At 49.2% G+C, this 10,571-nt stretch overlaps 1 protein-coding gene across 1 annotated transcript; it reads right to left on the minus strand.

Moving 5' to 3' along the window:
* Positions 1-1,690: 1,690 nt before the first annotated feature.
* LOC133568797 (RNA-binding protein MEX3B-like) lies at positions 1,691-9,696 on the minus strand. The gene is made up of 4 exons (XM_061920941.1): positions 9,339-9,696; positions 8,115-8,591; positions 4,650-4,915; positions 1,691-4,575 (listed from the first exon to the last, which is right to left on the minus strand). Exons 2-4 carry the CDS (start codon positions 8,542-8,544, stop codon positions 3,394-3,396), a joined length of 1,878 nt encoding a protein of 625 aa, XP_061776925.1. The 5' UTR covers positions 8,545-8,591; positions 9,339-9,696; the 3' UTR covers positions 1,691-3,393.
* Positions 9,697-10,571: the final 875 nt, after the last annotated feature.

The following is a 10,571-nucleotide window of genomic DNA, read 5'->3' on the forward strand; positions in this document are numbered from 1 at the left end:
GTGGGCAAATACAGCATCTGCACCAACACGAGTGGGCAAATACAGCATCTGCATCAACACGAGTGGGCAAATACAGCATCTGCATCAACACGAGTGGGCAAATACAGCATCTGCACCAACACGAGTGGGCAAATACAGCATCTGCACCAACACGAGTAGGCAAATACAGCATCTGCACCAACACGAGTGGGCAAATACAGCATCTGCACCAACACGAGTGGGCAAATACAGCATCTGCATCAACACGAGCGGGCAAATACAGCATCTGCACCAACACGAGTAGGCAAATACAGCATCTGCACCAACACGAGTGGGCAAATACAGCATCTGCACCAACACGAGTAGGCAAATACAGCATCTGCACCAACACGAGTAGGCAAATACAGCATCTGCACCAACACGAGTAGGCAAATACAGCATCTGCACCAACACGAGTGGGCAAATACAGCATCTGCATCAACACGAGCGGGCAAATACAGCATCTGCACCAACACGAGCGGGCAAATACAGCATCTGCACCAACACGAGTGGGCAAATACAGCATCTGCACCAACACGAGTGGGCAAATACAGCATCTGCACCAACACGAGTGGGCAAATACAGCATCTGCACCAACACGAGTGGGCAAATACAGCATCTGCACCAACACGAGTGGGCAAATACAGCATCTGCATCAACACGAGTGGGCAAATACAGCATCTGCATCAACACGAGTGGGCAAATACAGCATCTGCACCAACACGAGTGGGCAAATACAGCATCTGCACCAACACGAGTAGGCAAATACAGCATCTGCACCAACACGAGTGGGCAAATACAGCATCTGCACCAACACGAGTGGGCAAATACAGCATCTGCATCAACACGAGCGGGCAAATACAGCATCTGCACCAACACGAGTAGGCAAATACAGCATCTGCACCAACACGAGTGGGCAAATACAGCATCTGCACCAACACGAGTAGGCAAATACAGCATCTGCACCAACACGAGTAGGCAAATACAGCATCTGCACCAACACGAGTAGGCAAATACAGCATCTGCACCAACACGAGTGGGCAAATACAGCATCTGCATCAACACGAGCGGGCAAATACAGCATCTGCACCAACACGAGTAGGCAAATACAGCATCTGCACCAACACGAGTAGGCAAATACAGCATCTGCACCAACACGAGTAGGCAAATACAGCATCTGCACCAACACGAGTGGGCAAATACAGCATCTGCACCAACACGAGTGGGCAAATACAGCATCTGCATCAACACGAGCGGGCAAATACAGCATCTGCACCAACACGAGTAGGCAAATACAGCATCTGCACCAACACGAGTGGGCAAATACAGCATCTGCACCAACACGAGTAGGCAAATACAGCATCTGCACCAACACGAGTAGGCAAATACAGCATCTGCACCAACACGAGTAGGCAAATACAGCATCTGCACCAACACGAGTGGGCAAATACAGCATCTGCATCAACACGAGCGGGCAAATACAGCATCTGCACCAACACGAGTAGGCAAATACAGCATCTGCACCAACACGAGTAGGCAAATACAGCATCTGCACCAACACGAGTAGGCAAATACAGCATCTGCACCAACACGAGTGGGCAAATACAGCATCTGCATCAACACGAGCGGGCAAATCTGCACCATGAAGAAATAATGACAAGAAACAGGTTCATCATTTTACAGTAAAAAAATGGAACTAAAACCAAAGATTTTATTAAAGAAGCATAAAAAATAAAACTCTTGATACATTTCTCATAACCGTCAAACCAGCACAAATTATATGATTATACAATTTCCACGGCGTCTGGTTAAAAGGTCCATAAACTTTCAAATAAAATATATTTCAATTTTAAAAAATTTCTTCAATAATTTTTCTCATTTTGTTATAAATCGCCTATATGTAATACAAAGGAAATAATGAAAAAGGAAACAAATAAAAATAAAAAATACATTTGAAGTAATAAAAAGGCTCACATTATTGTCTGGGATATTTAGGTAAGCAAATAAATTGTAAAAAATAAAAATGTGTAAAAAGTTTTTTGTCGTCTTTTTCTCTTTCAATGTTAAAAATGATCTAACGCCAGGTGGCTTGAAGACATGCAGGTGGGTAACTTACAAAGGATGAGAAAGTACAGGTGTGTCCACTAACTGGTAAAAAGATGATTGTTGAGGATATTTACACGCACGCGTCTGCTGACTGGACATTTTGGTTCAGCGTACAAAAAGAGAGTTAAAGCAATAAAGAAAATAGAGGAGTTTGCCCCCCCACTTCTCATTGGCCAGGTTCTCCTTACATCCCCCCTCTAATCAGCAAAAAGAAAAGGTCAGAGGTCGCTGCCTCAGGAAACCCTGTTTTCAAACCTTGAAGGAAGGCAATGGGGGAGGGGATCATTTGGCTAAAAAAATAAAAATCAGCAGACAAGCTGAAAAAACGGGTACCTTTTTTGTGTGTGACTGAAAAGTACATGACGCCAACATTCTCTCCACCTGCCTTCATCAACATTCTTGCTGGGTTTGGAACACGACGTGAGCGTGGAAGCCCTGGATGACGTAGCTGCCATTAAGGAGAAGTCCTCCAGCAGCGCCACCAGGAGGACAACAGGGGGCAGACACTTGGTGCGCTGCTGATGGCCGGGAAGGTGGCGCTGGACGCAGCCCAGCAGAGGTGGAAGACCAAAATAAAAGCAGTTTAGGTGAGTCGGGGGGGGGGGGAGGGGACTTCAGTGCAGGAAACAGAGTTCAGTGACACCCCCCCCCTCAGAATTATTGTATGGAACTTGTCCTCAAAGGCGACAGAAACAGGATGAAGATGACACTGAAGGAGCTCATGGAAGTAACAGACAGGAAGTGGGGGATCACGGCCTTCCTTTAAGCACGCCGTGGGGGGAGGGGCCGGCAGTAACCACACACACACATGGGGGGGGGGGGTAAAGGGATTGTCAGCGGGCCGGGCGTCCACACCTGAGAGGCCAAGGAGAAAGAATGCTGCATTGTGCTGGCGTCTAACATTTGGCATGGCTTCATGGCTGAGGGGGCGTGGCCAAGTAGTCCGCGAGCGAGAGATGGGATCATGTGGTCATGAGGGGGCGGGGCTTGCACAGCACATGAAGAGAAAAGTAGAAAAAGGTGCAGGCCTCGTTTTGACAGCTTTGTCGAAAAATATCTGCTAAGTAGAAAAAGTGTGAAAAAGAAAGGCTGCGAAAAGAAGAAGCCTGAATGAAAGACGAGGGTCCCAAAATGAAAGACGAGGGTCCCAAAATGAAGGCCTGAAGAGCTAAGACACAAGTTTGAAGACCACCCCCAAAAGAACTCCTTAGCGTCATTATTATTATTATTATTATTATTATGATGATGATGGCATGACTGTCACTATTATTAAGAGAAGATGCGAATGCACTGAGTGGCGGGCGTGTGGCACACGGGGCACTCGGACTCTGCAGACTGGCAGATCTGGCCCGCACACTCCATGCAGAAGAGGTTGTGGCCGCAGGGCACCAGGGCGGCCGTCACCTCGCTCTCGAAACACACGAAGCAGTCCCTGTTGACGCCGCCCAGCCCCACCACGCCGGGCCCGCCTTTCAGTCGACTCAGCATCCCAGAGCTGAGGCCCACGCTGCCACCGCCGCCCTCGGAGTCGGTGGGCGAGCCCCCGGGCAGCGAGGAGGCCGAGCAGGATGAGTAGCCGGTAGAGGAGCCGCCAGAGCTGGAACTGGAGCCTCCGGAGAAGGATCCGCCCGCAGCGTTGCCGGACTGCAACCAGGAGAGCGTGCTGAGGGGGTCGCTTTGGGCGCGGCGGGCCAACGGGTGTTCCAGGGGGCCCGTGTCCTGAGGCAGCGTCGGGGACAAGCGTGGAGTGACGGCGCCCCCGCTGAGACCGCTGCTGTTACGACGTACGGGCTGCTGCTGCTGCGAGGCGCCACCAGACTTGGCGCCGTTGACGAAAGGCGCCCAGATGTTAGAAGCGCTGAATTCAAAGCCAAGTTCTTCTGAAGACGGGAGTCCCGGGGTGGAGTCGCCTCCGAAAGTAAAGCCGCCTCCGGCGCTGCTGGACCCTGTGCTGAAGGGACTGGTGGGACTCCCTCCCTCGTTGGCTTTGCGCCCCGCGCTGAAGTTGTCTGAGCTCATGGCGCTATTGTGCGTGTGGTAGGCCATCTTGCGGCCGCTGGAGTGATTGACAGACATGGGGGGGTTGGGAGGGGAAGAGGGCGGCGCGGGCGGAGGCGGTGCTGCGGAATGGTGGTGGGAGGCCCGGGACCACAAGGACGCTCCCAGGCCCGCGCTGAGGGAGCCCAGACCCTCCAGGCTGACGTCTGTGCCGTTGGTGTGGAAGTCGTTGTCCCCCTGAAGGTCCACAAAGGTTCCGGTTCTCAGCGTGATGTGGGTCTCGATCTCCTCCCTGGCCCGATCCACGTTCTCGGGCATGCCGGTCACTTCGAACACGGGATCCTTCTCTCGACTGGGCGTCACGATGTAGGTGTGGGTTTGCTGCTGGATGCGCTTGATGGTGGCTCCTTTTGGTCCCACAACCAAGCCCACCACTCTGTAGGGCACCCTCACCTGGACCAGGAGAAAACCAAGTTCAACATGATGGCGCAACACAGTACGGTGGCCCAGTGGACCCGTTCCAATACCTGAATGGTTGTTTGTCCAGGGAGGTGCGGGGGTCCGGGGAGCGAGCCTCCTCCCCCTCCTCCACCTCCTCCTCCTCCTGCGGGTCCTCCGGCTTTGCAGCGGGACGCCCGGATCATGGAGAAATGTTCAGCGGCAGAGACGATCTCCCGCTTGGCCATCTCCACATCCTCCCTGCGCCCGGTCACGATGAACACCGGCTCCTCCCCTCGGACGGGGGTCTTGATGTAAGTGTTGGTCTTGGCACGCAGCGCCTTGATCTTACAACCTGGGGGGGTGGAAGACGCACACAAAGGAAGGCTGGTCACACACCCTGCAGTTACACGCTCCACCTCTGGGGGGAGCACAAGATGACAACAATGCAAAAAGAAAACTGAGTGAAAATGTCGAAACTTTTATGTCAAAGTCACATTTACAAATATACCTGCTCAGTGGCCTAGTGGTTAGAGTGTCCGCCCTGAGATGGGGAGGTTGTGAGTTCAAACCCCGGCCGAGTCATACCAAAGACTATAAAAATGGGAGCCGTTACGTCCCTGCTTGGCACTCAGCATCAAGGCTTGGAATTGGGGGTTAAATCACCCAAATGATTCCCGGGTGCGGCCACCGCTGCTGCTCACTGCTCCCCTCACTTCCCAGCGGGTGATCAAGGTGATGGGTCAAATGCAGAGGACACATTTCACCACACCTAGTGTGTGTGTGTGTGACAATCATTGCTACTTTAACTTTAACTTAATAATAATGCTTACTTTTGCAAATACATTTGTTCCTCAACTTGCTGAGAGATTTGAAATATTTTGCTAGATTTTGGTATTGTTACTGTATTAAACCCATCCATCCATCTTCTTCCACTTATCCGAGGTCAGGTCGCGGGGGCAGCAGCCTAAGCAGAGATGCCCAGACTTCCCTCTCCCCAGCCACTTGGTCCAGGTCCTCTCGGGGGGATCCCGAGGCGTTCCCAGACCAGCCGGGAGACATAGTCTTCCCAATGTGTCCTGGGTCTTCCCCGTGACCTCCTACCAGTTGGACGTGCCCTAAAAACCTCCCTAGGGAGGCGTTCGGGTGGCATCCTGACCAGATGCCTGAACCACCTCATCTGGCTCCTCTCCATGTGAAGGAGCAGCGGCTTTACTTTGAGTTCCTCCCGGATGGCAGAGCTTCTCACCCTATCTCTAAGGGAGAGACCCAAACTCATCTGGGCCGCTTGTACCCGTGATCTTCTCCTTTCGGTCATGACCATAGGTGAGGATGGGAACGTAGATCGACCGATAAATTGAGAGCTTTGCCTTCCGGCTCAGCTCCTTCTTCACCTCAACGGATTGATACAGCGTCCGCATTACTGAAGACGCCGCACCGATCCGCCTGTCCATCTCACCATCCACACTTACACCCCACTGGTGAACAAGACTCCCAGGTACTTGAACTCCTCCACTTGGGGCAGGGTCTCCTCCCCAACCCGGAGATGGCACTCCACCCTTTTCCGGGCGAGAACCATGGACTCGGACTTGGAGGTATTTGTACTTGTATTAAACCCCCTAAGACAAAAAGTCATTTAGAAAGGTGCCACGTTACGACCATCTGTTTTGCTTTGAAGAGGCAACAAGATTGTTTTAAACCTTTATCTATAAATTTCAACATTTATGAACAGTTGAGAAATAATAATCAAAGTAAGTACAAAAATTGCGCCAGGGGGTTGTTGTAAATTCAAAGTAACTAAAATAGAATGTGATATATATATATATATATATATATATAAACATATATTTTATGTATAAGAAACAAAGTGCAAAGCCACAGGCTCATTCAATTTCAGTATTTAACTTAAATGTAGAATACAGCATCATCGTTTTCACAGCTTTTTGTCTGTTAGAGGTAGAGAGTGTTTTAAGGAGGCAACTAGAATAATGTACTGTGCCTTTAAGCGATGACGCGTCACCCGGCGACCAATAGGAGGCGCGGAGTGTGATGTCATCTGGGAAGCAGAGAGCATGGCTTTTTCAAACAAAGAGAACAATGCTGGAAGACGCAGCCGCGGACGACAATAAAAAAAAAAGCGCCAAGAGCCAGGAGAAGAGGTGTGTGACGGCGACGAGGAAAAGGAAGAACAAAGTTGGAAAGTGAAAAGCGTGAAAGCGGCGAGCGTAGACGAGCTTTGTTTGGGTGCAGGGCGGAACAACTGCGCCTGGCCGGGATGCAGCACAACAACACGCACTCACTCCACAGACCTTTAATCCACTCTTTCACCCATTTAGTCCACTCCTCCACTCATTTAGTCCACTCTTCCACTCATTTAGTCCACTCTTGCGCTGTTACGGTGCACAAAATGCTGGTTTAGCGCCATTTCCTTTGTTTGCTGCAGGCTGCAAGAGCGTCCAGACTGCCTTTGTCTGACCCCGCCCCTCCCCCGCCCGCCCAGCCAGTGTCCACAGTCTGCTCTAAATCGTTTTCAAATCACACATTCATGCAACGAATGTGACATTAAAAAAAATAAATAAAAAAACAGGAGCCTTTTTGAAAAAAAGAGGAAAAGTTGCAGCCAAACAAAGAAGCACCGTGCAGTCAAGAAAAAGAAGAATAAGACCCAATACGACAACAACAATTAGAAGAAGAAGACCCACCTTGAAGGTCCACAACAACAACAACAGTTAGAAGAAGAAGACCCACCTTGAAGGTCCACAACAACAACACCAATTAGAAGAAGAAGACCCACCTTGAAGGTCCACAACAACAACACCAATTAGAAGAAGAAGACCCACCTTGAAGGTCCACAACAACAACACCAATTAGAAGAAGAAGACCCACCTTGAAGGTCCACAACAACAACAACAGTTAGAAGAAGAAGACCCACCTTGAAGGTCCACAACAACAACAACAATTAGAAGAAGAAGACCCACCTTGTCGGCCCACAACAACAATTAGAAGAAGAAGACCCACCTTGAAGGCCCACAACAACAACAACAATTAGAAGAAGAAGACCCACCTTGAAGGTCTACAACAACAACAACAACAATTAGAAGAAGAAGACCCACCTTGTCGGCCCACAACAACAACAATTAGAAGAAGAAGACCCACCTTGAAGGTCTACAACAACAACAACAATTAGAAGAAGACCCACCCTGAAGGCCCACAACAACAACAACAATTAGAAGAAGAAGACCCACCTTGAAGGCCCACAACAACAACAATTAGAAGAAGACCCACCTTGAAGGCCCACAACAACAACAACAACAATTAGAAGAAGAAGACCCACCTTGAAGGTCTACAACAACAACAACAATTAGAAGAAGAAGACCCACCTTGAAGGCCCACAACAATAACAACAACAACAATTAGAAGAAGAAGACCCACCTTGAAGGTCTACAACAACAACAACAATTAGAAGAAGAAGACCCACCTTGTCGGCCCACAACAACAACAACAATTAGAAGAAGAAGACCCACAACAATAACAATTAGAAGAAGAAGACCCACCTTGTCGGCCCACGATCTCCGCCACATGTTCCGAGCTGGGCACCGGCACACACTCCGTCATGTTGACGCTTCTCTTCCTGCTCTGCTCCCCATGGAGCAGGGCGTGCGAGCCAGACATGTGGTAGCCGCCCGAGCCGTAGTACTCCGGCGACGGGGAGCAGGATGCGGGCGAGTCCCGGGAGCCGCCGGGGTGGTCGAGCATCTGAAGATCCACGTAAGCCTCTGAGCCGGGCGCCTGGCTGCCGTCCACGCAGTCCACCTTCTCCAGGGCCATGAGTGACAGCTGGTCCAGGGCGAAGCGCAGCACCTCCTGGTGGTCCTCGTCCCGGGACTCCTGCTCGCTTTCCCGGGGCAGAGCGAGCCCGTTGTGCTGGCTGCTGATCACCACGTCGTGCTCCATAATCTCGGGGTGGAATAAAGGGCTCGGCATCGTGGATCTCACATCAGATCACGGACGGCCGCCGTGTGTGGACTGACCTGGAAAAGGTGGAAGAAAGAGTGGATAAAGAATAAGAATAAAAATTAAAAAAAAGAGGAAAGACAGAGTTGAATAAGGATAAAAATAAAAATAAAAAAAGAAAGACGAAAGAAAGAGAGTTGAATAAGAACACAAAAGGATGGTTAATAATAAAAAGGATGATTAAGATTAAAAAGGAAGAATAAAAAGAGGGATGAATAAGAATAAAAAGGATGATTAAGAACAAAAAGAGGGATGAATAAGAATAAAAATAATGATTAAGAATAAAAAGGATTAAGAATAAAAACAGGGATGAATAAGAACAAAAAGAGGGGTGATGAAGAACAAAAACAGGGATGATTAAGAACAAAAAGAGGGATGAATTAGAACAAAAAGAGGGATGAATAAGAACAAAAAGAGGGATGATTAGGAATAAAAGAAGGATGAGCTGAGGGTTGCTTTGTCTGACAAGTCCACACTTTAACAAACTGCCTTCACACGCCAAAACAAGCGCGTCCATCCACGCACACGACAAGACTTACGTGTCGGTAACCTCCGCTCACTTTCATAGAAAAAGCCAAAGAAAAAGCCAAAGCAAAAGAGGAGGAAAAGTAAGAAGTACCGCTGTTAGCATGTTAGCATGCTAACAGTCACGTTGCGACTCTTTGTTTGGGAGCAGCTAAGCTAAGCTAAGCTAGCCGCCTTAGCTCCGGGGACTCCTTTAAAAAGCACATTGGGGTTTTTTTCAAACATTTACGTCAACTTACCTGATGGCGACTCGGTGGACTCACGCCGACTTGTTGTGGGAAAGAGAAGAAGGAGAAGCCGGGAAGAGGAGCGCCGCCTTTGTGCAGCTAGCACTTAGCAGCTAGCACTTAGCCGCCTAGCAGCAGAAGAGAAAGGCTGAGGGGGAAAAATGTTGAGGAATACGCGGACTTAGTCTTAGTCTTAGTCTCAGTCTCATCTCCCTCCAACATGGACCTTGACGAGTGTCCACCAAGTCTGTCTGCTGCTGCTGCCTGCTGTGACCTCACTTCTCTCCGCCACGCTCCTCCCCGCCTTTGTCTCGCCAGGCGCACGCCGCTCCGTCTCCTCTTCTCTCCTCCTCTCCTTCTCTCCTTGTCTCCTTCTCCCCTTGTCTCCCGCACACTGTGACGTCACCCGACACACAACAATGGCTTGCAAGGCCACATGCGGGGATGGGGAGCGCGGCTACTGTCGTTGTGTCTGTCAACAACACATCAGGGACTTCTGCTTCTCATGCGCTGCAAATACTCTGCACAACACACTCATCCACACATCATACACAACACACTCATCCACACATCATACACAACACACAGAAGCAGAAATCATAAACACACACATCCAGAAACCATACACAACACACAGAAGCAGAAATCATAAACACACACATCCACACCACACACAAATCCAGAAATCATACACAACACTCTCATCCACAAATCATACGGAACAACACTCATCCACAATTCATACACAACACACAGAAGCAGAAATCATAAACACACACATCCACAACACACAGAAGCAGAAATCATAAACACACACATCCAGAAATCATACACAACACTCATCCACAAATCATACACAACACAGAAGCAGAAATCATAAACACACATCCACAAATCATACACAACACACAGAAGCAGAAATCATAAACACACACATCCACAAATCATACACAAGACACAGAAGCAGAAATCATAAACACACACATCCAGAAATCATACACAACACACAGAAGCAGAATTTGTCTTGATTGTGTTGATTATAGTAGAAGCATTTAAGTCTCACCTTAAAACTCATTTGTATACTCCAGCCTTTAAATAGATCTCCCTTTTTAGACCAGTTGATCTGCCGTTTCTTTTCTTTTTCTCCTATGTCCCCTCCTCCCTTGTGGAGGGGGTCCGGTCTGATGGCCATGGATGAAGTACTGGCTGTCCAGAGTCAGGACCCAGGATGGACCGCTCGCCTGT

This window comes from Nerophis ophidion, linkage group LG14 (genome assembly GCF_033978795.1).
Source record: "Nerophis ophidion isolate RoL-2023_Sa linkage group LG14, RoL_Noph_v1.0, whole genome shotgun sequence".
Lineage (NCBI taxonomy): Eukaryota > Metazoa > Chordata > Actinopteri > Syngnathiformes > Syngnathidae > Nerophis > Nerophis ophidion.

Excerpts from the sequence above, each read along its gene's own strand:
- LOC133568797 (XM_061920941.1), bottom strand. The coding sequence starts at position 8,544 with ATGCCGAGCCCTTTATTCCACCCCGAGATTATGGAGCACGACGTGGTG. Across the intron at positions 4,916-8,114 it reads GGAGATCGTGGGCCGACAAG|GTTGTAAGATCAAGGCGCTG; the intron begins GTGGGTCTTCTT and ends CCACCCCCCCAG. Across the intron at positions 4,576-4,649 it reads CTGGACAAACAACCATTCAG|GTGAGGGTGCCCTACAGAGT; the intron begins GTATTGGAACGG and ends CTCCTGGTCCAG.